Below are 25157 nucleotides of genomic sequence, written 5' to 3'. Positions count from 1 at the left end.
TTTCCATCCCTGTCCCCACATCCGCCTTCCCCGTGACCTCTGTAGCTCTCCCAGCTCTGGCTTTTACCCCCATCATTTTATGGAATCACCCTCATACACGCTCCTAGTGTCAATGTCAACGGGTTCATTTGGTCCTTGAGTTTCTTGATGCCTCTGTGGCCTTCACATGTCCGTGTCTGTGACATCTTTTTTCTGACACCAAATGTGTAGCTTCTGACACCAGCTGATTCTCCCCTCCTCCTCCAGCTGGGTGCCTACACGTGAATTCAATTCAGCTTCTGTCTACCTGGAGAGCATCAGACAGAGGGCTCAGTCTCACAAGGCTGCCCCCATTTCAGTTCAAGTCCCAAGGGCCTCCTCTACTTCTCACTGGCTATAAATTTGGGGGTTCCCATCACCCCTTCCTCAGATTTGCTCATTTGCTAGAATAACTCACAGAACTCAGGAAATGCTTTACTGTTACTTTACAGGAAATGTTCACCAGGTTATTGTGGAGGATACAGTTCAGGAACAGCCAAATGGAACAGATGGAGTTTGGTGACGTGCAGTTGGTCAGTTGCTCAGCTGTGTCTGACTCTTTGCGACCCCATGAACTGCAGCATGCCAGGCTTCCCTGTCCTTTACCATCTCCCAGAGTTTGCTCAAACTCATGTCCATTGAGTTGATGATGCCATCCAACCATCTCATTCTCTGTCACCCCTTTCCCCATTCTGCCTTCAATCTTTTCCAGCACCAGGGTCTTTTCCAATGAATGGGCTCTTTGCATCAGGTGGTCAAAGTATTAGAGCTTTGGCTTCAGCATCATCCTTGCAATGAATATTCAGCATCATTTGCCAAAGGGACAAATGAGATTTACTTCCTCGGTCAGTACTTTTCTTTACAAATCTGCTCAGTCAGAGAGTCTGGCTGTATCCTCTCCTCGTTGCCCTTTGAAGCACTGGATGAGGAGGGAGCCCTGGCAATAGCAGGGCCTCCAAGCAGAGCTGTGATGTGCCCAGGGCCGGCAGCTGCTGCAAGAGCCAAGAAATCTCGTCGTTTTCTTGCCTGCCCCTTGGCTTCAGAGTAAAGTTTTAGAAACCACCCGTCAAGGGTGACCACACTGAGGTGGAAAAAGTGTTTCTGAAGCTGGAGTCAAAAATTTCCACTGACACCAGAGTTTGGCACAGCAGTTCTTAGTCCAGGCGACATTCACACACCATTTCTGTGACTTCCTGGAAGCCAATACGAACCTCTCAACCTTTCTCTGCTATCTGGTGGGGAGATGGCAGAGGACAGCTCTCCTGTGAACCAGCATCACCTTGCAGGCTTGCTGAACTCAGGTCCCGGCCCCATGCCAGAGTTTCCGATGCAGCAGGCCCGGGCGGACCAGAGGAAAAGCATTGCCAACAAGCAGCCAGGTGATGCTGAGGCTGGTCCCCCGACCACCTTGGTGACCTCTGGTCTGGGTCATATGCTTCCTGAGAGCAGGGAAGTGCCAGTGGGAGTCATCAATGTGTGCATGTCTTGGTGACCTTATGGATTGTATGCCATGCTCCTCTGTCCGTGGGATTTCCTAGGAAAGAATACTGGTTGCCATGTCCTCCTCCAAGGGATCTTCCAGACCCAGGGATCGAATCTGAGTCTCTTACGTCTTCTGAATTGGCAGGCGGTTTCTTTACCACTAGTGCCACCTGGGAAGCCCAGTGGGAGGCATCAATAAGTCCACTGAAATATGCCCTCTGTGCATCCTTTGGGGCTGAGGATGGGGTGAGAGCCGTGGTGAGGGTCAGGGCCCACAGGGTGGCCGTGCAGCTCTGTTGCTGCCCCTAAACTGCCTGGCAGCCCCGCTGGAGGTCCTGGGGCAAAACAGTTGTCCTCGGGTTCTGTCTGCATCATCATGAAGCCTTCCTGACTTGCAGGGTTCCTCCTGAACTGTGACTGTCAGAAACTGTCAACAGTTCCAGTCAGGCCTACCTGTTGGCAGGGGCACTTTAGGCAGAGGGATGCTGTGACCCAAAGACACCTTCCTGGGACCCCCACGTCGCCCCAGGAAAAGTCAGCCCCTCGTCTCCCCACCCCAGAGCCAGAGAACACGGGGTGGGGCCGGGCCCATGGCTCCTTCAAAGCCAGGTAGATGCTGGCGGTCACAGCGAGCCTGGCACTTGTGGCTCCTGGTTGCAGGCGCTGTGTCCCTGCTGCATACACAGAGCCTCCTTTCTTCCTCCAGGAGAAGCCACTCTTTCATGGGCGGTGCAGTCGAAGGAAGTGGAAAGTCCCAGACAGAGCCTATGAGCCCCTCTGGGTCCCTTTGCCTCTTCTGGCCCCTCCCAAGGACAGGGAGGCGCGGCCTCTGCAGGTGGGCTGGGTCCTGCCCAGAAACAGCGTTTCTGGAGCCAAGGCCAGGATCGAGGGAGGGAAGGGGGAAGCCCCAGGCCTGGGCTCTGGGCTGGACCACAGCCCCAGCCGGCCCTCCCGCCGTGGCCCAGGAGGGCCGCGCTGAGAAGCTGCTGATCTCCACCCCGCCGGCTCCACATTCCTGGATGCTGAGGGAGGGATCCCAGTGTTTATTCCGAACAATGTTTTCCTCTGTCTGAACCGACTGGGCGTTAAATTCTTCCAGATTTCTGGCTCCACGGTCGTAACTCCAACGGGAGAGAAACAGGTTTACGGCAGTTGGCAAGGGTGGGAACGCAGGGTCGGTTCCTGTACCTCGTGCGTCTAGAATTTCCATGGGTGGATGGAAAGACTGCTGGCTGTTTGGTGGTGGTGGGGTAGGGGGGGGGGGGGGGGGGGCTCGCCCTGGCTCTGCACCCTGCCTTTCACATTTCCCACCCTAGAGGGCAAAGTGTGCTTTCTCTTCTGGAACCGGGCAGAAAGTGGGCAGAGTGCTGAAGGTCAGGGCTTGCTGTGCTTTCTTGTTTGCAATAAACTCAGAAGCTGGGCTCACATGGAACTCATTTGGTGGGGTGCTGGGAAGCTGGCGTGCATCCTGGGTCCTGGGCTGCTGTGTGGGGAGGAGGTCAGAGCTGGAGAGAGAGAGAGGAAAAAAAACAACCCTATCTTCACAGAAATCTAGTGACATGAGGGCTAGACTGTTGGGTCAGAAAGACCCCAACATAGCTGGTTGGGTCTCAGAACCATGCTGGTCGGTGCCTGTGATGATCTGTGACTGTTACTGTCCTTTAACAGGATGTCCTTTAGCAGGATGATCACACAGCAGGGCCACAGAGACCCTCTTCTCTTTATTAACGATATAGAGACCTTTGGGAAACCAGTGGGATCAATTCAGAGATAAAGGCACCCTTCCCTTTGAACACAATAACCTGGTTCCTGGTTTTTTCTTGGGGATGATTTGCTCTCTGCAGGGTCCTGGGTGAAGCCTCAGCCTTGGGGGCAGGTGCCCTTCAGCCTTTTGGATAGGAACAGCCTAGATCCACATCAGGCAGGGGGTAGATGGTGGCCTTGAAACCCCCAGTTTTCTTATCCTGTGCTCTCAGACTCTGAAAACCTACTCCTGAATCCCTTTCATGGTTTGTGTGTGTATGCGCATGCATGAGTGCACACACGTGCTCATGCACACACAGTAGGAGAGAAAGGTGGCTGGCCAGCCACCCAGATCCAGAGCCCAAACAGCATTTATGTAGTAGAGGGGGTGGGTGGGTAAAATAATTGCATGATAGAACTTGACTTTATAATCTGGCTGCTTTCACAAAGCCATTTTGATGCCAAAGTCATTTTTACTTGGTCTTAAACCACTAAAGCTACAGCTTTCTGAACCTCTCAAGGAACATGTGAAGAGAGCACCCTGGCATCATCTCTGAGCCCCACCTCCACCCCTTCCCACCCCTCCCTGTCCCCTCTCTGCCTTGACCCCTCCAGCCACAGCAGTGTGTCCACAGCATCTAGATGGCCTTGTCCAAACTGGCTTTGTTAGACCATGGCCTCATTTCTGTGGTGTTTGATAGCCATGAATTATTTATGTACACGTGCTCCCTTGTAGCAGGAGTTGCATTGTTCCCCAGAGATGGGAGCAGAGTAGAAGGAGGAACCGTGTACGGGAATTACCCCCATGGCTGGCAGAGTCCACATCTCTGTTCTGTATCAGGAGTAGGATCCTTCCTTGGGAAATCTGATATGGGCCTTGTATCAGTTACCTCTGGCTGTGTAACAAATAACCCCAAATTTAGTTTCTTAAAACACACATGTACCTCCCAGTCTCCATGGGTTGAGAATCTGAGTGGGACTTAACTGTGCCTCTGTCTCCAGGCCTCTCTGTGGGGGACAGTTGTGGTTTTGGCTGGGGCTGTGGTCTCACCTGAGAGGCTAACTGGGGAGGGTCCCTGCCCAAGCTCACTCACGTGATTATTGGCAAGATCAAGTTCCTCACAGGTTGTGAAACTCAGGGCCTCAGTTTCTTGCTGGCTAGAAATGTCCCTGGCCATTAGCTTTTCCCTAGGGTGGCTTACAATAGGGTTTCCCTCTGATGTACAGAGACAAAGAGAGACAGACACAGACAGAGACAGAGAGTGAGTTTGAGAAGGAAGCCAAGGTTTCTGTGTAATCCAATCGCCATGTAATGTCCCATCACTTTGATCACATTCTATCTGTTAGAAAGGAGACATTAGATGTGTGTGTGTGGGGTGGTTTCAGAGGATGTGAGTTCTGGGCAGAGGATATTTGGGGGCCTTGTGGGAGGCAGCCTGCCAAGGCTTCTGGGCCCAGTTCTGTTCAGTCTGTTCAGCCTGTGGGCCCTGGCACCCCAGTGGTTCTGATAAGCCTGTGGCTGTGAGTGGTAGAGATAAACGAGTTTTACGGTCACCAGAGAGTAAGACACAGTGTTCTGAAGACCACCTGGGGGCTGGTGATTCTGAGCTCCTGAACTGGTTACACTTGCCCTCCACTCACTCCTCTTGTCCCACCTCCACCCTCTGCTCTCTCTGGAATTCATCTAGTTCTTGTCTTGGGTGCCCATGTTACGGCATCATCTTGCTACCCACACACGCCCCAGTCACACATCAGAGAGGTATGTTCATGCCATTAGTTCAGGCTTCCTGATCTTCTCTACAAAAGCAGATAGTTTAGAACTTACTGATCATGACATCCTTCTCCCTGAATCAACTGGATTGGAGTAACATCCGTGGGACAGGGTGTTTCTCACGGAGAAAATGAAATTTGGAAGGACAGAGTAACCTGCTGAAGGCTGGACCTAAGATGCAGAGCTGGGTCTCAGAACTCTCCTCCAGCCCACGTCCCCTTTAAGCTGCTCACATACCCAAGTCTCCAGATTGTTTCCAGCAGGAATCTGGCGAGACTTTTTGGCCCAGTTTGCTCATGAAGTCATCGCAGGCTGGAGCTGCAGTGGCCTGAGGAGAAGAGAAACGGGGTCAGCTGGGACCAGGGGTGTTGAAGCTGAGGGTTGCCTAGAGGCATGCCTGGGGACATCGGGGGGTTGCACGGGGCATGTGTGTGCATGTGTGCATGTGTACATGTGTGTGTGTAGGTCATAGACCCCCCGCTTCACCTTGGGGATCAGGGCCGTGTGCATATATGTACATTTGGACTTGAGTGGCTGCAGATTGTCTGGGATGCCTCAGACCTGCTGGGCTCAGGTCACCTCCAGAGGGTGTCCTTTCTGCAAGCAGACGATATAAGCAGGGCTGCTGGGACCTAAGGAGTGGCATTGGTGTGGGGGTTGGGTGAGACTTGGGGACAGAAGTGTGTCCCCCTCCCGTAGCCCATCCTGTCATCTCCCCCTGCTCCAGCCTCTTCCTGGATGTCACAGTCCTGCATGACAGTCACCCAAGGAGGGTGAGGGCGGTCCAACCTGGGCTCCTACCTGCTTGACATAATGTGCCTCACGACAGAGCTGTCAAGGCCAGAGAAATCCTGTTACTGCCCCTAGTTTACAGACGAGGTCATCGAGCCTCAGGAAGTTTAAGTGTCCCACTGCAGGTCACACAGCTGGGCAGCAGGTGGCCTGTCCTGCCCTCATGCTCTTAATTGTACGTGCTGTGCTGTGCTTAGTTGCTCAGTCATGTGTGACTCTTTGTAACCCCATGGCCTGTAGTCTGACAGGCTCCTATCCATGGGGATTCTCCAGGAAAGAGTACTGGAGTGTGTTGCCATGCCCTCCTCCAGGGGAACTTGCCAACCCAGGGATCGAACCCAGGTCTCCTGCATTGCAGGCAGATTCTTTACCGTATGAGCCACCAGGGAAGCCCACGAATACTGGAGTGGGTAGCCTATCCCTTCTTCAGGGAATCTTCCCGACCCAGGGGTCGAACCGGAGTCTCCTGGATTGCAGGCAGATTCTTTACCAACTGAGCTACCAGGGAAGCCCCTTAATTGTATACTTTACTCCAAACAACTGCTTCCTATGCACCTTTGTCCTGTTAGGCACATTCTCGTATGTTGCCTCCTGGAGATGTTGAAATAAAACATAGGTAGATGATAGAAGCACTGTGGGAGCGCCGAGGAGAGAGCTGGCTCTCATGCAGGGCTGCACGACGGTGGGTCTGCAAGGTTGGGCCTCTGTCAGGAGAGGATGTCCCCCCAACACATACCGTGGAGGGCCCGTTCCCGGAGAGTAAAAGCGCTCTGTGCACCCTTCCACTGTGCCAAGGAGAGACACATTAAAACCCTTGTTGAATTGGATTTCTGACTCAACAAAAACTCCTTTTGTCAGAACCTCAGAACTTCCTGGCATGTGACCTGCACATATTTCCTATGTGGTAATGGATCGCTGTGGACTGTTTGTATATCGGTGCCTAGAAAAATTCATTAAAAATGAGTAACTCAGTATTTCTCTCCAATTTCAAAGACCCTTTTCTTGATCTTTGGGTACTCGATCTTTGCTATTTTCTCTTTTAACTGCAGGCAACAGTTTTCCTGCATATTCAGCTGTCCATTTCCCCTAGATCACCCATGGTAGTTACATGATAGTGTATTTTACCAGTTTACCTTCCTCATTCTGTGTTTTTCAGAAACCTCTTGAAAAGAGCCACACCAGAGACTTTCAGATGCATGCACGCTGGAGAAACAGGAACCAGAGACGGTCAGAGTGAGGTGAGCAAACCTGGGGAGAGAGACCCCAATACCAAGTCATGCACAATGGGACAAAGGGCCCTGGTAGACCAGGCACAGATAAGACACTTGAGAGAAGAGGTGAGAGCAGGTATAAGGCCCCTGGGGGTGCTGATCGGCCTCCCAAAAGAAGAGTCAAAACAGTCCTGGAAGGAGAGATGAAGGGGCATCTGAATTTATCATCGTTCTGAGGGAAGAAAAGACCACTCCATCCTCTAAGAGCAGATGGGAGACCTCCCGGGCCTGCCTCTAGTAGCAGTGACATCCCTGTGTATGGTGGGCATGCAGGGGATGGAGCACATGTTGGACCAGACAGGAAGGGAGATGCAGCTTCCGAGGAAAAGCGGGGTTGGAGTTCAGTCTGTTCAGGCCCTGTGGTTTTCTGTGTGAGACAGGGTTTCAGTGAAGCCTGAATCCTGGACTTGGTGGCTTCAAGCCAGTGTCTTGGGCTCATTTCTGGGCAGGGCTTCCCAGGTGGCACTAGTGGTATATCCTCCTCCCCTCCCTCCGCCGCTTTGCAGTAGACATAAGAGATGCAAGTTCGATTCCTGGGTTGGGAAGATTCCCCTGGAGAAGGGCATGGCAACCCAGTCCAGTATTCTTGTCTGGAGAATCCCGTGGACAGAGGAGCCTGGTGGTCTATGGGGTTGCAAAGAGTCGAACACGACTGAAGCGATTTGGCACGCATGTATGTATATGTATATGTATATGTATATGTATATGTATATGTATATAAATATGCTGTGTAGTTGTTCAGTCGTATAAGACTCTTTGAGACCCTAGGGAGTGTAACTCATCAGGCTCCTCTGTCCATGGCATTTCCCAGGCAAGAATACTGGGGTGGGCTTCCAGTTCCTTCTCCAAGGGATCTTTCTGACCCAGGGATTGAACCCCTCTCTCCAGCATTGGCAGGCAGATTCTTTACCACTGTGCAACCAGGGAAGCCCATAGGTTACGTGTACGTTGGGATAACTGACCTCTGAAGAAGGTGGCCACATTAGCTGTTTGCTTCCAGGCAGAGTCTCAAATGCAATCACCTTTTTTCTTTTTTTAAGAAAAAAACAAGATAGGGATTTTAATATGATTAAGTGAAGTCGCTCAGTCGTGTCCTACTCCTTGTGACCCCATGGACTGTAGCCTACCAGGCTCCTCCGTCCATGGGATTTTCCAGGCAAGAGTACTGGAATGGGTTGCCATTTCCTTCTCCAGGAGATCTTCCCAACCCAGGAATCGAACCGGGGCCTCCTGCATTGCAGGCAGATTCTTTACCAACTGAGCTATGAGGGAAGCCTCCTCATATTTTATTCTTTTAATATGATTAAAGTGAAGTTAAAAAAAAATCAGGTGAAACATGGCCTTATAAAAATCTTCTAATTAAGAAAAATATATAGGTAAATAGGCAAAAAAATCAAATTAATATTGTATAAGGATACATAAATAAAATTTTGCTCATCATTATTATCTAAAATATTAACTTTTGAAAAAGCATTATTTCTAGGATTTGCTTGATATTTATTATTTTTTCCTTAAAGATATTTTAAATGTAAGTAATATATGCCAGGTTGAAAATTCACAGTGTTCATTAAGAATGAAATGAAATTTGATTTCCCGCTTTCACTCTCTGGTCTCCAGGTCTGTGACTTGAAGGGTAATCAATGTTAGCTGTTAGCAAGTCACCATCTTTAAAGCAAACCCTGGGTTCCTGGTGCTTTGAGCACTGTAGAATCTCGTGGTGGGACCCACTGATTGCGGCCCACCCTGGAGATGCCTGTCTGTCCTCCCATTGTTCCAGTGGAGCAGGGCTTCCTCTCTCTGATTGATTACACTCTGTGAAGCCACATGTTTTCATGGTCCCTTTACTCCTGAGCCAGCTGTCAGGCAGAGAGAAGGTCCCTGGGCACACACTGCTTCACGCCTTTCATGTCTGATTTCCTGAGTACGAAGGCAGGGCTGATTCTGCTGCCTGTCTTTTCATCTTTCCCAGCCGTCTTGCCTGTCGGTGTACCCGGCCACCGAAAACGTCCATGGAAGGAAAAGGTTGAACAGTGTTCCTCTGATTGTGCCTGTTTGGCTCATTTTGGAAATTTTATTTAAAAATTTGAACCTTGATCTCTAGACAGTATAGCCACGGGTGTTGTTTGTTGAATGAGTCTTCATATTACATTTAAATTGGGAATTTTACTATTTATCATTGAATAGTCCTCAGATAAATATGAAATTTAGATTTGTAGTTTTACCCAAGGCTCAGTTCTACTTCCTGCAGCCAAGTGTTCATTCTGCCAGTTCAGCATCATGGTTCATAGGCAGAAACCCTGCAGCCCGTGTGAGCTGCACCCAGAGAGGAAGGTGGGCCCGAGTAGAGACGCACTTCACTCGGGACTTGAACTCCTCAAGGACTCAGCACAACCATCTATCTTCTCTTCTTGAACCTGTTTCGTGCTTTCCCACCCTGACCTGGGTTGAGTTGGGAAGCTTGTGATCTGGCTCCTCAACGAGCCAGGTGCTCCTTGAACTGAAGCTCCAGGCCTGGTGCGTGGTGACAGTGGACCCCCCATCTGCAGAGTGGCTGAGGGGACTCCTTCTGGTCTCTGCAGGAACTTCTCTTCTTTTATTTCTGGTGACTCAGATGACACAGGCTGGTTGTGTTTGATGTGTTATGGGCATGGGAGACACATGTGCTTTGTAGACCCTTGGCACTGCAAAGAGTAGACCCCTTCCCCCCACCCCCCGAAAGCAAGAGATGAACATGGAGAATCCACTGTGGGTTCTCGGGGAGGGTGGGGCCCACACCTCTTAGAAGTGCTGTGTTTGGGGCTCAGTATGGATTTGGTGAACACCTGTACCCGTGCTTGAACTGGTGTGCGTGGCAGTGGGCACTTCAAATCTGCTTCCACTTCTGGTGTCCCTCAAAGTCCGCGTGTAATCATTAGAGAACATGGATGTGCCGAAGTGTCTTCAAGAAGCAGCGTGTCCCCCTTCTCCCTCCTGCCGCTGTGATAAGTCAGTGATGCCAGGCCTGTGTCAGAAGATGGGCACTTCGATGAGGCTCCTGCCTCCCGCCCCAGGGTGGTGCCCACCCCCCTCATCCCCTGCCCTGGAAAGAGGCGTGGTCTCGATCAGGACCAGCTGATAGCTACCAAAGCTGCCCATCGTGTACAAGGAGGCTTTTTAGCAGAGCTCATAATGGGCTTGTTTCTCCTCTCTTGGAGTAGGCGTGTATTTGAGGTTGAGAAGGTGACCAGCAAGTTGTCTCGTAGGGAGGGGGCAGGGGAGGCAAGCTTGCCGCTCCCCACCCCTGTCCCCTCTGTTTTAGCTCTGGAATTCTCAGGGCTTCCCAGTATCGTATCAGGATCTCCTGGGTGCCCCCTGGAGCCTGTCAGCTGCCTAGTGTTGGGTGGGGGGATGGGGCAGTGTGAAGAGGTGGAGGGAGTCTTGGTAAGTGGGCGGTGGGCTCATGGTAAGTCTGTCGGGGGGCCCAGTGCTTCCCTAGGTCTGAAGTGCGGGGCATCAGAGCGTGTTCTCAGCCTATAAGACCAGGGTCCGCTCAGGATGAAAGTCAGCATGGGAACACCACGCGGCACCAGGCTGGTTCTCGTCTTAGAGATAAGACTCCCAGGACACTTCTGCCCTAAGTGGAAGCTTCCTCTTCAGACCAAAATAAACGCAGAGTAACCAGAAGGCAGACAAGGAAACGGGCAGGCCAGGGAGGAGACCGGAGGTTGAGAAGGGTAAGTGCAGAGGTGGAAAGAAACTCTGCACCAGCTTCCTGCTGGGAAAAATATGGTTCTCCATCTGTGGGGGGTGGGGTGGGTGTGGGGGGCCGAGGGGTCAGACAAACTCCTTGGATGGCTCAGGGAGAAGAGAGAGATGAAATGCAAGCAAGACAAGATGCCTGCAGGCTGAAGCAGAGCAGGGGACAGGCCAAGCAGAAGGAAGGAAGAGGGTTTACTTTCCAGGGAGCACTGGGCCCTCCATTTGGCTTGGCCCGTCCCAGGTGGCGCTAGTGGTAAGAACCCACCTGCTAATGCAGGAGACATAGAGATGTGGGTTTGATCCCTGGGTCAGGAAGATCCCCTGGAGGAGGGCATGGCAACCACTCCAATATTCTTGCCTGGAGAAACCCTATTCTTGCCTGGGAAATCCCATGGACACAGAGCTTGGCAGGCTACAGTCCTTGGGGTTGCAAAGAGTTGGACATGACTGAGTGACTAACACTTTCACTTTTTTCACTTTTTCTTTTGCATTCTGTGGGGCACAGCTTGGGAAACACTGGATTAAGACACTGTCCTGCCCATCAGGGGTGTGCCAACAGCACTATTTTCACAGTGTTTGTGGGGCAAACAATCTGAGTGTTCGGGGTGGATTTGTACCCACTGATTCATCTGTCTTGCCTGGAACCCACGAAATCCTTTTGCAGGATGGTTTCCTGAGATAAGAATGTGGCATGGACAGAGTGTGAACCAGTTCTGCATGAAAGCACCATCCTTAGCCCCCACTTTGAGACAGTGGTTCTTTAATCTTCCTGATTCCAGTATTAGCAGGTGGTGGTGCTCCACAGCCCTTAATTTAAAAAAAAATTTTTTTAAAGATTTTTATTTTGATGTGGAATTTTAAAAAAGTCTTTATTGAATTTGCTCTGCAGTATTGCTTCTGTTTTATTTTTTGTTTTTTGTTTGTTTGTTTGTTTTTTTTTTTTGGCTGTGAGGCATGTTATAGTAAAGCTCTGACCTTGGAAATGATTTACTTTATAACTGCAGTAAAATTGATGGTGGCCCTGTCGAGAGCTCCCTTCCCTGCCTTCCCCAGTGGCTCCTCAATGGGGAGGGAAAAGGGGCAGAGAGTCTTGGAATTGCTCACCTGAGGGGCGTTTCCTGCCTGCACAAGCCAAGCCTTGTGTATGTTGCAGCTGAAAGATTTAGAATCGTCATTCAGCCTCTAATAGGGCTACTAAGAGTAGGTCCTCACACTGGCAGCAGCACCTGGGCGTGACTTCGACATGCACGTTCTCAGGCCCCCAGAGCCGGCGGCAGACTCTGCATCCCTGGTGCGGACCCTGCTGGTGTGTTTTCCCAGCCCCACCCCCTAGGGTTCCCATGAAGTGGCACTGCCCTGGACCCATGGTTCTCAAAGCAGGGTCTGCTGGACACAGCTCTGGACTCACCCTCAAGCTTGTTCAGAGACACTCAGATTCTTAGTCCCTGGGTGTTGACAGGAGGCAGTGGGCATGCTCCCTGGGCCTTCCCAATGCTCAAGGAATGAATCTATAAAGTCATCCATTCTCCGATGTGCATTTCAGGGACTTGGAAGTAGAGAGGAGCTGAAAAGGTCGCTAAGTGGTTAATAATAAAAGCTCACCAATCTTCCTTGCTGAAGATTTGAGTTGTGGCTCTGGACCTGGGCCCAGGGATGTTTTAACAACCCTCCAGGCGGATGGACCCTCGAGAGGTTCGAGAGTCCCTAGACTGCAGTTACCATTGGTCATGTTGGGCAGGAAGGCAGCCTTATTGCAGCCTCTGCCTGCCGGCCTGAGGTTGACTCCAGGCAGCTGCCCATCTCTGCTGCCCCTTCCCCTGATAGCAGGCCAAGGGTGCTGCCAGGGAGACGTATTCTGCCCAATGGCAGTAACGTGCTAACTTGGGCTCTGGTGGAGAAGAAGACGTGGTTTTGAAGTGGGGGCGTTTCTTTCTTCACCTTTTCCCTAGTGCAGTCTTGATGTAGCCCCCAAGCCAGCCTCGCACTGGGTCCTCAAAAGCTGGCAGTCAGAAGGTGGAGGCCTGGACCTGGCCTGCCCTCCCCGCATGCCCTGGGCTCAGCCTGTCTCTCCGGCTCCCAGAGGCTCCTCCTTGTCTCTGAGCTGACAGAGGCCCTTGAGCTCAGGCTCCCAGGGAGGCTGCCCGCCGCTTTCTTCCAGGACTCTCTGTGGGAGTCCAGGCTTACAGATGTTTTTCTCCAAAGGTATCTAGGCCTTTGCTGTGAAGAATTCGGTAAACATGGAGAGGCTCGATGCAAGAAAGATGAAGATGGAAGAAGGTAAAGCTCAGGTCTTCACAGTGGGTGGGGTTGGCCGAGGTTGGGGCGTGGTGGGGGTGGGGGAGACGCTGAGGTGGCTGCTCTTGTCACACTGGTGCGAGGATCTGGTGGCTTGGAGAGACAGAGGGGCAGGTCTCTGGGTAGTTTCATCTCTGTCCTGTACAGTGGATTCCCTAACCCGCAGGACCTTGGAGTTTTGTGTCTGCAGGCAAGGATGGGTGGTCACATCTGTGCCCGGAAGCTTGGATGCTCTTCTTCTAGAGCGAGGTGACGTCACGCATCCTGTCTCCCCCCAGGCACAGTGACACCCTTGCTGGGACCTGGAACCTTCCACGATGCTCTTCCTCATGGCCCTATCTCCGAGGAGCTCTTATTTCCCCACAAGGGAGCCTGGGAATCACTTTAGAATCTGCCTCTTCTCTTGAGTTATAGTGCTTTTCACTGAATTCAGGCTGAACCTTTTAAGTCCCCTGCCTCTCCAACTCATATCAAAATGACCAAAGGACTATAAAATTAGGGCAAGTAGGCAACACCTGAGGATATAGGGGAGGAGAAGCTGCGGGAGGGAAATTTGGAGGCCTTTCTTCTGGACCAAGTGAAGCTGCAAAGGAAAGAAAGAAGATCTGACCTGGAAGGACTTGGTATTCACAGAGGGATGGGCTGCTTGGCAAACTAATGGGTGGATTTTCCAGTAAAGCTCCCCCCACTCCAGACACCCAAAACCTCTGGCCAGCAGCTAAAGTGAAAAGCTTATGTATGTGTGAGCCTGTGAGACTTGAGTTCAAACCCACCATGTGCTAGCTGAGCAGGATGGACAGCCTTGGGCTTGTCCTCTCTTTAAAGGGAGATGACATCCATTATCAGGTGTAACAAGGATTAAATGAAAAAGGCAGTGAGACTCAGCCAAGGTGTTCATAGCTGCTGTTCACTGATTACTCTGTGCCAGGTACTATGCTAAATAAAATCTTTACATATATTGCTTCCTTTAATCCACAAGAAAGCTCTTTGGGGTTGGTCTTTTTCTAATCACTGCTTTACACACAAAGCAGCTGAAGTTAAGGAGGGTCAGAGACTTGCTCGAGATTCACAGATAAGAAGAGGGGGTGGAGAATGAATTTGAACTCAGATAGTCCAAGTGCAAAGCCCATGCTTTCAACCCCTGAGCTACACTGTTACAAGTCCTTGACTTACATTACTTTATTTCATCCTTCCTATAGCCTTATGGTAACCATTTTTACTGGTGAAATGAAAATGACACAGGTTTATAGGTTAAACAATTTGATGTATGCAAAGATTTGAAACCAAGCCTGTTGGACTCCAAGGTCCCACTCTTGACAATTGTTTTCCTTAATTAATATACTCTGTGGAGTGTCATTCTGTCTCCCAACTTTACAGATTTTCCAGTAAAGCTCCCCCCACCTCAGACACCCAAAACTTCTGACCAGCAGCTAGAGTGAGAAGTTTATGGATGTGTGAGCCTGTTAGATTTGAGCTCAAGCCCACCATTTTATTCCCACTGAATACAGGGGGTGGAAGGGCTATCACGCCTGATGGGAAGAAATCCAGACTCTGATTCCTCTGACCTCTAAAGAATGGAACCATTGCCGTGAGTGCCTCTAAATTGCCTGTGTTTCTCTTTGCCAGTAGAACTCACTGAGAACATCGGGCTCCCAGTGAATCTGCTTGACAAACACGACCCGTGGCCGGCCTATGTCACATACACCTCCCCGATGGTGAAGAGACTCATAGAGAAGAGCAAGGCCAGAGAGCTGGAGTGCCTGCAAACAGTGGAGGAGAGTCGGCGGGGGGGCAAGCAGAGCAAGCCAGCCAGCCTCATCCAGCTGAAGAGGAGGAAGTCTTCCAAGTCCTCGGGCACTGCCACCTTCAAGGACCTGAGGTCCGAGACCATGCTGTCTGTGTGGGGCCCCCTCACGATGTCGGCCATGGGGCCCCCGGGGGTCCCAGAGCCCCTCCACCTGCACTCAGACTCCAGGGCGAGTCCCACCACCAGCTACAACAAGATCATCTTTGCCCGGGCGCCCACCATGAGGACGCTCCCTTACACGGCCGGGCGGCCGTCAGAAATGTTTTGCCTCTAGCCAGAGTCCCCGCAGCTGACCCCTGAGCTTGTATGGCAATTAAGCGCCGTTTGCCACACATTGTGTGGCGGCCCTTGCGTTGGAACTCGCCCCTGCTGGTGCAGAGGTTGGCTGAGATCAACCCCAAGGGATGGGGGCCATGGGTGGGTGGGTGCTCTCCCTCTGGCAGTGCAATTAAGTGGGCCTGGGAATGCCAGGCTCCAGTTCCTGGTGTAGATGCTTAGGACCCAGCTGAGGACAAATCAGTTCTGGTCCAGGCAGCAGACAGAAACCACACCAGAGAGCAGGCCACTGAAAAGGCAGGAAGAGGGTTCAGAGGACATGGATGGAGAGGCACCTGCAGGAAGCAGCCTGGGGCATGCACCCAGGGAAGATGCAAATATATTAAGCTAGACGCTTGGTGATGGGCAGGTGGGCTGATCTCTGATTCCTGAGGTGGGCTAACGAATGCTTCTCAGCAGACGCTGGTGTCCTGAGCTCGGAGGACAGCCCTGTGGGGTGGCACCCCCACCTCTTGGCTCATGGACGCACATGCTTGGTTCCAAGAGTTGTTGGGGAAACCCAAGAGGGGCTCAGATGTTTCTGGAAGGAGTTGACACCGCCCAAGTGAATGAGTATTGCTGAGGACAGGAAGCCAGCAGGAACCAAATCTGGAGCAAGTCCCTTCTTCCTCCTCCAGTCTTGACGCTCCCTCTGGCTCTCCTGATAGGCAGAGCCTAACTGGGAGGGAAATAGAAATGTGGTTTGCAGCAACCCAAATCCTGCGTCTCAAAGCAGAGTGTGAAAGGATGGACTTAGAGCCAGGGAATTAAGCTTGAGTCCCTGCCCAGTGGGTTCCAAGAGATCCCACCTTGCTGTCCCATTTGGTTCCTGAACCTGTATTGGGGGGTTTCTTCCTTGGGGGGGGGGTGCTTACAAAGTGGCTATGGGGGTCCAAGTGTCCGCTGCTGAGAGATGGGGGATTCTGTCCCCTGGGCTTCTCTGAGGCTTGTGGAGCAGAGCTGGCGGGGAGACAGCTCCGGCTGGACCCCAGCTGTGCTTTGTCAGATAGCTGAAATCGGTCCACCCATGCTTGGGCTATTCCCAGCTGGCCTCAGAGCAAACGATGCTGTCCTCAGTCTGGAGGCGGACACACTATGTGTTTAGTCACAGAGGGGACCCAATGCGACAGGCAGACCACCCAGTCTTGGCTCTGGGGCTCCTGCACTGAGCGTGGCTTCACTGATCGCATCTCTCTTCTTTGCCTCATCCAAGTGTCTATGCTTGTGTTAGTGAAACGGTTAATACTCACCCAGCTTCTCACACAGACACAGAAGATGCAATGAGTTAGTTGTTGGAAAATGTGGAAGCTGCCCTGAGAATGTGCCCTCTCCACCCAGGAGCCCTGCAGAAACACTTGGCTGCACTCTGGCTGCCGTGAGCTGTGTAGAGAGTTGCACAAGTTAGGAGCTCCAGATCCATTCCTGGGTCCGCAGCTCTTGGCCAGAATGAATTCTTACAAAAATAATATGATTTACAGTGAATCTGAATGACTGTTTTTTGGGTCCACGGAACATTTACAGACTTGGAAGCGAATGATGAATTCCTAACAAAAATTTTTCTTTTCTCTATCCCTTTATGGGAGTTTATAGCTAGAGTATACTTGGGAAGTGATGGATTATAGATTTTCATTGTGTCAGTGTTTGCAGGGGTTTGGGCTGATTTCTTTCCATTCCTTTGAAGGTAGAGTTGTTACATAGTGTTTTGTTTTGTTTTTGGTGGCTGTTGCTTTTTAAATTTCTAGGTGTTTCACAGTTTTTACAAATATATACTCTCTAAATGAATGGTTGTTTTATAGATAACATTGCTTAGATTAATTCTCAGTCTGTTATAACATACAAGCAGGAGCTAAGCATACCAGTACCTTACACTGTGATGAGAATGGCTTGTGTCTGTGGCTGCAGTCCAGACACGGTGGCTTCTGGGGCTGTTTTAAGAAAGAAAAACTCTTAATTGCTTTGAAAGGGAAGGAGTCTGTTCAAGGCCAAACTGGGTTCATAGGTCCAGCCACTTCAAGGGCTTGCCATGTTGGCTTGAGGACCAAGGGGGCTGCCTGGAAGGGGTTCTCCTGGGGAGGCAGCTGATGGACGGAGTAGCTGGACCAGTGATGAAGCCTCCGTCACTGGAGGAAGGAGGGTGACCCTGAGGTATTGAAGCAGCTGTTGCTTAAATTTGTCTCCAGGCCCAGATGCCTGACTAGAGGTGGGGGCCCTGGAGCTGAACTTGTGCTAAACTTGTGGAGGACTCTTGCTAAAATCCTGGGAGGCCCTGAAGTAATGACGAAAAGGGGGGGAGAGACTTCTTGATATCACAAGGCACCCACGTGCAGGTCCCCTCCCTGGGCGTGGACACGAAGCTGTGGGTCTGTAGAGCCCAGTAGATGCTTGGCGGGACTGGACTGGCTTTGTTCATGAAGCTGGGAGACTTCCCGGTGCTCCCAGGGCCTGCAAGCAGCCTTCCAGCTGCCTGGAGTCGGCCCAGCGGGCGGGGCTTGGAGAGGAATGTGGATTCTTCCGAGTGCAACCTCAGTCGCCTTCTGAGTGGAGGGCCTGGGGGAGCTCAGGTTCCTTTGGATGTGCTGGACTCACAGCACTTGTGGAGTCCTTGGGAGTCCACAGCCCGTAGCCGCCGCCTCTTTATCTCCACAGCATCTAGAAAGTTCTGTTTGTCAGGGGAGCTGTTTCGTCTCCCCACTCTGGCTGGTGTGTGAAACACCAGAGTGTATCTTTTGTTAGCCCTTCTGTGCTGCTCAGTAACTAAGGACCCCTCTGCCTCTGACACGTTGAGTAGCTGTTTTTGAGCAAATTCTCTGGCTCCCGTGCACGATATGGTTTTCATCTGTTTGCAGATTTCACAGTTGGTGTTTAAACAGTTGACGTTTACCTTCAGCTGAGCCTGTGGTCCTTGCCATTCAGGGGTTGGGAGGGGTGGGGGTGGGGAAGGTGGGCTGTAAGGACAGACGATCTGGCAGTTCCTGGAGCTGGGGTGTGCCAGCCAGATGTTTGAGGGTGGCCCAGGGATCCTCCAATTGGAAAGGGAGGCCAGGGTGGGGCCTAAGGCCAGGTGCTTAGTGGAGCCGTGGACTTAACTGACAGCGCGTGTGATTACAAATCCTTCTGGTCCATTAGGGGGCCTGAGGGCCTTGTGTGGGAGGCACAAAAGCCTCACAGTCCCCTCAGTCCTTTTTTTCAGGACAGAGATAAAATAATGGGCCCCCTGAGGTAGGGGTTTGGACCCCTGGGCTTTGATGGGGGCCCTGGGAGGGAGAGGGAACACAGCCCAGGAATCCCAACCAAGGGCCAGCCCCACGTCCCTGGAGACGGAAAGCCAGCGGCAGGAACCCCAGCCCTGCAGCCTCATTCTGCGTGTCCACAGAGGTGGTAGGAAAGACTGTAAAGTGCTTTGTGGGATGTTGGGTGCGCCTGCGCGCCTGTCCTGCCCCTGTGGCTCTCTTCAGCTCTGTCTGAGTCAGTCACTCCTAGAAGCTTCTTGGAATCCCCACCCTTCTGGAGTGATGGGCGTGTGTGCAAAACCCGCACCTTATCAGTGATGAGACCGAATGGGAGCTGCAGGGGCAGTAAACACGGGCCTGGGATTTACCAGGATCCAGTGTTGCTGAGCCTCGGCTGCAGCTCAGATAATCAGGAAATCTTCCCTCTTCCTTGCTCACTACCCACTTCCCCAGCCCCAGCTCTCACCAGGGACGCAAAGCCTCAGCCACCTGCCTTCGTTCTAAGTTGCTTCAGTCTGACTCTTCGCGACCCCATGGACTATGGCCTGCCAGGCTCCTCTGTCCATGGGATTCTTCAGGCAAGAATACTGGGTTGCTATGCCCTCCTCCAGGGGATCTTCCGACCCAGGGAGGGAACCCGTGTCTCTTACATCTCCTGCATTGGCAGGCGTGTTCTTTACCACTAGTGCCATCTGATTAGGTACTTGGAACTCACACTGTGCTGCCCTAAACCAGTGAGGCATGGCCGGGCACATGCAAGGGGCTCCCTCTGGGGTATTGGGATGGGCATGGGCGGCAGGCAGGGGATGCGGGAACATCCCAGTTTTAGGTGGAGCCCACCACTTCCCCCATATTCTGTGCCTTGGTCCCGACCACGATCCAGTTTCCACATGGGACAGGCAGGATAAACAGTGATGTGGAGATGACCTTGGACTTGGTGCCGAGAGCCCCATCTCTTCTCCCAGGCTGTCTGTTCCAGGGCAAAGAATTCCCTCCCCACCCAAGGCCTTTCTAGGAAGCTCCTAGTTGTGAGGGCCCAGCAAGGTTCCAGGTAACCCACTTCCCCTTCAGGTCCAGTCTCCAGCTACCCGGTAACCTCCGTCATTTTTGGTAGACAAGGCAGGCAGGAAGCTTCTGCATTTCAGACAAGTCAGAATGGTTTCTGTGGGTCCGCCTGTCGGGAGGGGTGTTGCAGAGAGATGAACTGGTCCCAGGGAAAGTGACCACTGGAAGGACAATTGCCCTGTGGACCCTGAGTGCACCAGGCCCTCTGTGCCCACTTCTGTGTGTTCCTGCTTGTCCAGGTCCATTCACTGCCTGGGGGCTTCTGTCTGTTGTCCTGGCTAGAAGGGAGCCCTTCTGGGACTGGACCCAAGCCCTCAGGTCCAAGTCCTGGCTACCTTCCCTGTACCCGGGTCCCCTTCCCCCCTATTTCCTTCTCTTCCTCCTTGTTTTCATCACTGGCAGTCCTGCTGATGTGTCCTCATGAGGGCCAGGTGAGCTTGGCCTGTGGCTTTGACCCTCAGGGTCAGTGCCGGGCATCCTTTTGGAAGGCATCCACTCCTCCCTGTGAGTGGCTTTACCAGAAGCCAGTCCTTCATGGCGCATTCCTCAGGACCAACTCACCTGCCGCCGGACCAGCTGAGTTGGGAAGGAGGCTCTGAAAGTGTCATGAGAGCCGGACAAGGTCAGCCGTGCTCATGGTCATCTTCCCAGAACACGGCCCATGGCCTGGCACGTGACTGGAGCTCAATTACAAATAATTTACAACAGCAGTTCCCAACACCTGGAACAGAATGAACTGCGATGTATCTTTTGTAATGTCCAGAGGCTGGAGAAACCACTTGGCCAGGGTTGTGTAAAAGGTTTGAGGCAAGGGGCAGGCAGCTTTGCTGGAAAGGTCCTTCTGGTCCTGATGGTGTGATTCGAATAAAGGACCCTGGTGGTACCCTGGATGTGCGCTTCCCTGAAGGACATGGAGGAGCAGCAGGCACAGTCTCTCAAAATTCAACATCTAGTTACTCTGTCCTCTTAAAACGACCAGCCCATGCCTGTCTGATGGAACTCCAAGTTAATGTGTTTTCTCCATCCTTTATCAGAAGGGATGTAAATTCACAGACCTAACACCATCTCCCTTTCCGACGTCGGCAGCCATCCAATGGGCACCCTACAAATATGTGCTGGGTGCTGGCTTGTGCCAGGGACCCCAAGGGGGCTCAGCGTGAGCGCGGCAGACACTCGGTCTTCCGTCTGGCGGTGCAGACCCTGGTCCATCACCCTTGCATGTTACAGAGAAGCTTGGGGTTTGTGGAGCACTCTTGCTTGAAGCACCTGGTGTGTTCTCCCCAGGCTCAGGACAAAGGGCTTAGGGAAGAGGCAGGATTAGTATCAGGACAGCTGCTTATGAAAAGGGGTGAGGTCATGTCAAATTTTTGGCCAAACTGAAGTTTGGCGGCCTGGTGAGTTTTTTGAACTTTGCCAAGCTGCCTTCAGTTTACGCTTACCCGGCTGCCGTGTTTGTTTCTGTAGCACCATGGAGCTGTCCCTGGGCTCGGGAGCGAGCTTCGGGGTGTGGCGCCTCTCTCCCGGCCCGGCCCCTCGTAGCAGAACAGAGGCAGCACCCACATCTGTAGGCTGCTAGCCCTATGATTCTTACCTCTAGCCTTCCTGGCTGGAGGGCTGGGGCTGGGCGAGGCAGCTTCAGATGTGGGGGGGCCCCTCCAGTGTCTGTACTTTCCCCACCGGGTGGTGGTCAGGTCCAAACCCTTAGCATCTGGGCCCCTAGACATATGAGCCTCACATGAACTTTCCCATGTCTCAAAACAAAGAGACCAGGTCTGGCTTTCCATGCTTTCTACCTGCCTTTCTGGGTTTGGGGGACCCCTCTGCAGACCAGGGCGAGGGATGTCCTTTAACCAAGGGACGAGGCGTGGTCTCCGGCTCCACCTCGTCGTTGTCCTGGTCATACCTGCAGAGCCCTCCCTCTCTGCTTGCCTCTCTCCCTCCCTCTTCCTCCTTCCTTTCCATCTGATTTTCATTTTATTTTTTGTCATTGTAAAATGAAATGATGCTTGTTGTGACTCAGTATCCCTGCGGTAGAAGTGACTGACATGGCCTGGGCTGCACAAATTTTGGAGAAGCAGGCCCCTTTATGCTCAGATCCTGGGTCTGAGCCTCTAACCTGAGGAGGTGAGACGTGCTCAGGTGCACCCTGGGAAGCTCTGAGCACTGTGCGCCACTTGAGGTCACCCTGGCCGTTCTCTCACTCCAGAGCCATTGCTCCGAAGTCCCAGGCCACTGCTCTCCCTCTTCTCCACTGGGTCCCCCTATGGTCTCCCAGGGCATGGCTCCCCCAGGTTGACACACGTCAGTAAATCTGCCCTGAAGGCCTCGGGGTGGCAGAAACTCAACAGAATAAATTACAGTTCTACTGGAAGTGTGTACTTTGGGAGGCCCACAGTCTAATTCTGAGTGGTGTTCCCTGGTGAGGACCAGCTCCACCTCCAACACGGATCTCAGGGCATCTCTGTTAACTCAGATTCCAGAACCAGTTCCCCCTGAATCCTTCATCTTCCCTTCCTGCATCAACAGCTTCCCTCTTGATCATAGAATTGCTGCTGGGATACCAAGCGCCCCATTTCTAAGAGGAGGTTTAGTAGTTCTGAACTGGAGAAGGCAGTCCCAATGTTCAACAGAACACACTGCAATTAAGAGCTCAGAATGGTTAGCAGGGTGCTTTCATCTAGTCCTCTTTAGGGTCCTGCTGGCAGAATTCAGGCAAACTTCGCCTTCTGTTGTGCCAGAGTGGGGAGCTCCTGGCAGAACACACACCACCACCACCACCACCACCATCACCATCATCATCTTCATCACCACCACCACCACCATCTCCATCACCACCACCTTCACCACCTCCATCAGGCCACGTCACCTCTGAACAAACTTATGAAAGTGCAGCCCTTATTTATTGAAAAATTATGAAACCAGCAAAGACACAGTCTCATTAAAGCTAAGCTAAGTCACTTCAGTTGTGTCCAACTCTGTGCGACCCCATAGACGGCAGCCCACCAGGCTCCCCCGTCCCTGGGATTCTCGAGGAAGGCCTATTGATAAATTAGAGAGAGGAAGACAAATACTGTAGAGTGTGTGAATGCTTAGTCACTCAGTCGTGTCTGACTCTTTTGGGACCCCATGGACTAGAGCCCACCAGACTCCTTTCTTCATGGACTTCTCCAGGCAAAATACTGGAGTGGGTTGCCATTCCCTTCTCCAGGAGATCTATCCAACTCAGAGATCAAACTCAGGTCTCCTGCATTGCAGGCAGATTCTTTACCACCTGAGCCATCAAGGAAGCCCTTGCTGCTAAGTCGCTTCAGTCGTGTCCACCTCTGTGCAACCCCATAGACAGCAGCCCACCAGGCTACCCGTCCCTGGGATTCCCCAGGCAAGAACACTGGAGTGGGTTGCCATTTCCTTCTCCAATGCATGAAAGTAAAAAGTGAAAGTCAAGTCGTTCAGTCGTGCCCAACTCTTCGCGACCCCATGAACTACAGCCTACCAGGCTCCTCCGTCCATGGGATTTTCCAGGCAAGAGTACTGGAGTGGGGTGCCATTGGTAGAATCTAAGAATGCCGAACTCAGAAACGGGGAGAGTAGAGTGGTGGTTCCCTGGGGGCTGGGGGTAGGGGAGGAGTAGATATTAGTTCAAGGGTAAAACTTCCAGTTATGAGGTTGATGAGACCTAATGTACAGGATGCTGATTATAGCTGATAACACCATGCTAAATGTTTGAAGGAGGACTGAGGAATGCGTTCTGAGAAGCCCCAGTATGAGTGGGTGGGGTGAGGTGAGGGATCCAAGCAGAGGTTGGGAAGTAAGGGGGTGAGAGTGGGTCACCTCAGGACCCAAAAATGAAAGACCATTTCCCCCCTAAGAATGACCAACAGCTACAGCAGGGTTTTAGGCAGGGAAATAGCGAGATCTATGAGAGGCTAAACTCTGGATTCCTGGCTCCCTGGCCCACTACCATGAACATTAGCTCACCAACCACCTTAAATATCAAGAGGTGAGGAAAAGGGGGATATGAGGCCCGCCTCTGAGGAGCAAAAAGTCTTATATATACATGAATTTTGTTCTCAAGTGAGAGCTATCCTCTCCCAAGTCATCCATGTGATGCTATGTCCTCAACCTGAGAAGCTGTGCCCTGTTCAACAAGCTGGCTCTGCTTGGAGCCTTCTGAGCTCCACTCTCGTTGGCATTTTCTGATTCAGTTCACGGGCTGTAGCAAAACTCAGCTGCTCTAGGACCAGAGAATGAGGGAGGGCATGTAAGAGTGGCTCCTTTAATCTCCCCCAATCATTCTGAAGATAAGGAGACAGAAGGTCAGAGAGGCCCAGTGATTTCGTGGAGGATTTGAAAGCAGTCCATCCTGGTCTTCCTGATCCACTGCTGACGTCTGCCATGGATCAGGGAAGGGGGCCTCTCCAGATAGCCCTGAGCACGCAGCTGGAATTTCCTTGTGGAGGGGGTGGGTGGACCACTATCTGCAATTCCTTTTCTTCAGAAAATCACCAAATATAGTTTTAGCCAGAGATTTTGTTGAAACTTATTTTCCCAGCAGAGCACCCCAGGCAAGTCGTGTTTGGGTGCAAACCCTCCTTCCAAGGTGGTCCTAGTTTCTTGTGCTCCAGGAGAGTTTTTTGAAACATTTCCAAGCCCACCTGGTTCTCCTTTACTGATTTCATCTTCATGTAGAATGAGTTAAAGACCAGCATACTTTACAAAAGACAGGGCGAAAATACCCATGGGGCAAACCACTGCCAGGACTTTTTAAAGGCAACATTCACGTCCCCGCCCCTGCCTGCACTCCAGGCACCAATAACTCTCCACCTGGAGCGTTTTCTCAATGCCCTGGAGGGGACAAGGAGTTAAGGTCCTGGGAAATGCCCTCAGTATGGCCAACAGGAGGGAGAAGACAAATGGCCCAGCTTCCTACCCCTCCCCCACTCCCCAGTTCGGACGTGTAAGTGAGGAGGTCCAAGCTGGTAACAGACGAGTATTTGAGTGGCCATCTGCTCAAGGACGCCCTGTGCCTCAGCCTGTGTTCTTCCTCTGCCCACTTCTCCACTCCCCTGTCCGTGTCTCCTGGGTTTACACCCCCCAGTAGGCTCCTTGTTCTCCAATCCTCATCTCAGAGTCTGCTTTTGGGGAACCCAAGCTAAGACATCATGCAGGCAACCCCTGGCTTATCCAGCCACCCAGGAATAAAGGAGTCCCTTTGCGGGGGAAGTTCTTTATTTTGTGTTTCACTCAGGGCACAAGGGCTCTTTGAAACGTGAAAAAAAAGCAAGGCGTGCATGTTTGCGGTCAAGAAACAAAAAAGACATCCACGGAATATGATGAGAAATCATTCTCTGCCCCCACCTCCCTGCCTGCCCCCTGCCGTTCCTCTGCCTGGAGGTGACCACCATTAACGGGTGGATGTGTGTTCCTTGGGGGATTTTCTCTGTGCACTCTTAAACCCTGAAGTCAGGTCACATCACATCTCCTCTTAGTAAGAGACCAGAATCCTTTGTACAACCAGAAAGCTCTTCTGGCCTCCTTTCTGTGCCTCTTCTCCACGTTCTCCTTCCAGCTGGCAGCTCTAGCCTGCCTGGACCATCAGGCTTCCTTCTCTGTGCCCTCCTGGCTGAAAC

At 52.0% G+C, this 25157-nt stretch overlaps 1 protein-coding gene across 2 annotated transcripts in view; it reads left to right on the top strand.

Moving 5' to 3' along the window:
• CDRT4 (CMT1A duplicated region transcript 4) overlaps positions 1 to 22489 on the top strand; it is a 29525-nt gene extending 7036 nt beyond the window's left edge. The window contains exons 2-4 of one of the 2 annotated variants that reach the window (XM_027975466.3): positions 6963 to 7044; positions 13018 to 13092; positions 14740 to 22489. In XM_027975466.3, the coding sequence (XP_027831267.1) occupies positions 13053 to 13092; positions 14740 to 15191 (492 nt within the window). In that variant the 5' untranslated portion in view covers positions 6963 to 7044; positions 13018 to 13052 and the 3' untranslated portion in view covers positions 15192 to 22489. Of the gene's footprint in view, positions 1 to 6962; positions 7045 to 13017; positions 13093 to 14736 lie in introns of both variants that reach the window. The other variant, XM_027975465.3, reaches the window with a different exon arrangement.
• The last annotated feature ends 2668 nt before the right edge of the window (positions 22490 to 25157 follow it).

This window comes from Ovis aries, chromosome 11 (genome assembly GCF_016772045.2).
Source record: "Ovis aries strain OAR_USU_Benz2616 breed Rambouillet chromosome 11, ARS-UI_Ramb_v3.0, whole genome shotgun sequence".
In the NCBI taxonomy this organism is placed as follows: domain Eukaryota; kingdom Metazoa; phylum Chordata; class Mammalia; order Artiodactyla; family Bovidae; genus Ovis; species Ovis aries.
This window is presented reverse-complemented; position numbering and strand designations above follow the sequence as displayed.